Source organism: Bison bison, unplaced genomic scaffold (genome assembly GCF_000754665.1).
Source record: "Bison bison bison isolate TAMUID 2011002044 unplaced genomic scaffold, Bison_UMD1.0 scf7180017864481, whole genome shotgun sequence".
In the NCBI taxonomy this organism is placed as follows: domain Eukaryota; kingdom Metazoa; phylum Chordata; class Mammalia; order Artiodactyla; family Bovidae; genus Bison; species Bison bison.
This window is the reverse complement of record NW_011495041.1, coordinates 2843366-2846779: the sequence shown is the minus strand read 5'-3', so window position 1 is coordinate 2846779 and position 3414 is coordinate 2843366. Positions and strand designations below refer to the sequence as shown.

At 48.7% G+C, this 3414-nt stretch overlaps 1 protein-coding gene across 1 annotated transcript in view; it reads left to right on the top strand.

Annotated features, from left to right (window-relative positions):
• The window catches only part of HUNK (hormonally up-regulated Neu-associated kinase), a 137473-nt gene that overhangs the window by 114439 nt on the left and 19620 nt on the right, over nucleotides 1-3414 (top strand). The window contains exon 9 of the mRNA XM_010862334.1: nucleotides 1753-1836. Within this exon, the coding sequence (XP_010860636.1) occupies nucleotides 1753-1836 (84 nt within the window). The remainder of the gene's footprint in view (nucleotides 1-1752; nucleotides 1837-3414) is intronic.

The following is a 3414-nucleotide window of genomic DNA, read 5'->3' as shown; positions in this document are numbered from 1 at the left end:
TCCGTCTAGTCAAGGCTATGGTTTTTCCAGTAGTCATGTATGAATGTGAGAGTTGGACTGTGAAGAAGGCTGAGCGCCGAAGAATTGATGCTTTTGAACTGTGGTGTTGGAGAAGACTCTTGAGAGTCCCTTGGACTGCAAGGAGATCCAAGCAGTCCATTCTGAAGGAGATCAGCCCTGGGATTTCTTTGGAAGGAATGATGCTAAAGCTGAAACTCCAGTACTTTGGCCACCTCGTGTGAAGAGTTGACTCATTGGAAAAGACTCTGATGCTGGGAGGGATTGCAGGCAGGAGGAGAAGGGGACGACAGAGGATGAGATGGCTAGGTGGCATCACCGACATATGGATGTGAATTTGAGTGAACTCTGGGAGTTGGTGATGGACAGGGAGGCCTGGCATGCTGCGATTCATGGGGTCGCAAAGAGTCAGACATGACTGAGCAATTGAACTGAACTGAACTGAACTGATTGCCCACAAATAACTATAGCTAGTCCACTCAGTAATTTCCATGCAAGGCTAATTTAATTGCACCCAGGGCACTATTCCAGTTATTAATATCATTAAGCAATTACTAACAACCATATATAATTTTGAAAGGGCAACTAGTGAACTAAAAAGTAAAATATTATACTTTAATTGCCATTTCTCCCTTGATTCTTGCTTCTTCTTTCTAAAGCCTAGATGCATGGATTTTAATTTGGAGAGCCTGTAAAGGCCTTCCGGGAATATTTGTTGACTGATACATTAATCAGTCATTTAATTTCAGCTGTCGCCAGAGAGGACTGTACGTAAATCGTACCCCTACACCATCCTAGGTGTGGTTATGTATCTTCTTCTTTAAGCTATATTGTGAATTGCTGTGACTTTTTTTTGGGGTGGGGAGCAGGAACTAGGGCTGTTTTTTTATACTTGAAGTCTGGTTGATACAGTGTTGTGTTAGTTTCATGTCCACAGCAAAGTGATCCAGTTATACCTGTATATATATATATTCTTTTTCAGATTATTTTCCATTGTAAGTTTTTATAAGACATCAAATATAGTTAGTCCCCTGCGCTATATAGTAGGTCCTTGTTATGTATCCATTTTAGGCCTGATTTTATTTTTTAGGTTAATTAATTTATTTTTGGTTGCACTGGGTCCGTGTCGCTTCACGCGAGCTTTTCTCTAGCTGAGGTACACGGGCTTCTCATTGTGGTGGTTCTCTTGTCGCAGAGGACGGGCTCTAGAGCACAGCTTTAGTAGTTGTGGTTGCAGGGGTTTAGTTGCTCCATAGCTTGTGGGATCTTCCTGGACCGGGGATTGAACCCACGTCCCCTGCATTGGCGGGTGGATTCTTATCCACTGCGCCACTAGGGAAGTTCTTAGGCCTGTTTTTAAATAAGCAAGACCTGCATCCCATTCAGTAGTTCCATAAAGTTAAGTTGTCCTCCCCAGCTCACATATTCGGTCCCTGAGCTCACGTCTTAGCGTGGCCTTCGTCGCACAGATGAAAGAGCGGAGGTGCAGCAGGAGCAGTGGTGTGCCCAGGGCCACCAAGCCCTTTTCTGGCAGAGCCAGGAAGCTGGGTCCTGCCTCTCCCCACGCTCCTGCGGGCTGCCCACGGAGTAGTCTTTGCACTGCTCTTAAGTGCCCTGCCAACCGCATTCTGTCGTTTCTCAGCCAAGCACTGGCTTAAAAATTAACGACTGCTTGATAGACATTCCTATTTTCCAAGAGTTAAGCCAGGCTTTTTTTCTTTTCTTCTCCGGTAGAAATCTGACTTCCAGGACAGCGTCTGCTACAAGACCCAGCTCTACCAGATAGACAGGTGCAGGCCCACCAAGGAGCCCTATGAGGTGAGTGGCTCCCCAGAGCAAAACCCAGGACCTCTTAGGAAGAGTGGATTTCCCTTATGGGAAGAGGACTGGAAAGGAAGTCAGTTGTTATGGGACATGGAAGTAGCCAGAGACAAATACTTACTCGCTTTCCTGAGCCCTTAAGAAATGGCTTACCTTGATGGCTCAGATGGTAAAGAATCTGCCTGCAATGCTGGAAATCCGGGTTCAGTCCCTGGGTGGGGAAGATCCCCCGGAGAAGGGAATGGCTACCCACTCCAGTATTCATGCCTAGAGAATACCACGGACAGGGGAGCCTGGCGGGCTACAGTCCCTAGGGTTGAAAAGAGTTGGATACAACTGAAGCGACTCACACTTTCACTTTGTAAGAAACGGCTTACAGCGGGGCCACCGTTGTTCAGTCTCCAGACCGTGGTTCTCAGCTGTGGTCATATAGTAGAATCCCCAGGGGGCATTTCAACTTGTGAATGCCTGGGCCACACCTCAGACCGCTTCCATCGGAACTCAGGGGGCAGGAGTGGGGCGGGGGTCGATGTTTTCTGTTTTTGTTTTTTTTTTTGCTGCACTGTGTAGCATGTGAGGGATCTTAGTTCCCTGACCAAGAATTGAACCCATGCTTCTTGCAGTGGAAGCACGGAGTCCTAACCACTGGACTGCCAGGGAAGTCCCAAATCCGGGGATCAGTATTTTTTAAAGCTCACTGGATTATTCCCAATGGAGTCACAGTTGGAATCTACTGTCAGATCACCAAAAAATAAAAATGAGATGCTGAAAGACATGTGTATGTAACACTTGGCATCAGGAGAAGAAAGTAAGGAAGGTGAGGATCGGGAAAAAGGATCAGGAGTGAACCTTTCCAGTCTGCTGTCTCTGGTGACCTGATGCTACCTAGGATGCACCTGAGAGAAAATACCAAGATTCTTTGGTTTCAGAGTAAAGACTAGTATTGTATTATCCCAAATTCGAACCCCAAATCCATGCTTGTCAAGAGATCGTGCTAGCATCTCCAGATCCAGGGCCTGGAGCACAGGGTGAGGGTCCCCCACCCCAGGACCCCTCATTCACTGTTCTGTCCAGTGGGGGCTCCCTTGCCTGCTCAGGGATTTCCCATAGAATGTGGAGCCCGCTGGGCTGTGCTTCATCGTGGCAGCAGAAAGCAAGTGGGACGTGGCCCAGACCACGCAGTGATACAGGTATCAGGGTTGCTGAGCTGCCGTGTGTGAATGAAGCCGCCCCGAGCATCGAGGCGGGGCTGGGGTAGGCAGCTGGGTTGGGAGGGGGAGGCTGATCACTCTAGACAGAGCCTGGGGGATGGCACAATTCAAGCAGGCGGAGAAGAGGAGATGCTGATAACAGGAACGAGCGAAGGTCCTCGGGCAGCCGGAGACCCAGGAGGGAAGGATGTTGGGGAGGACATGGGAAAGGTCAAGTATAAAATGGCCCGTGGTGACGGCTGAGCAGCTGCTTGTCGTGGAGGAAGTGGAAGGGCAGAGAAGAGATTGCCTGGATTTGGGGGAGTGAAGATGGTGAGCATAGATCTCTCCGTGGATGATGCTGGTGATGAATGGGGGGGGGGAC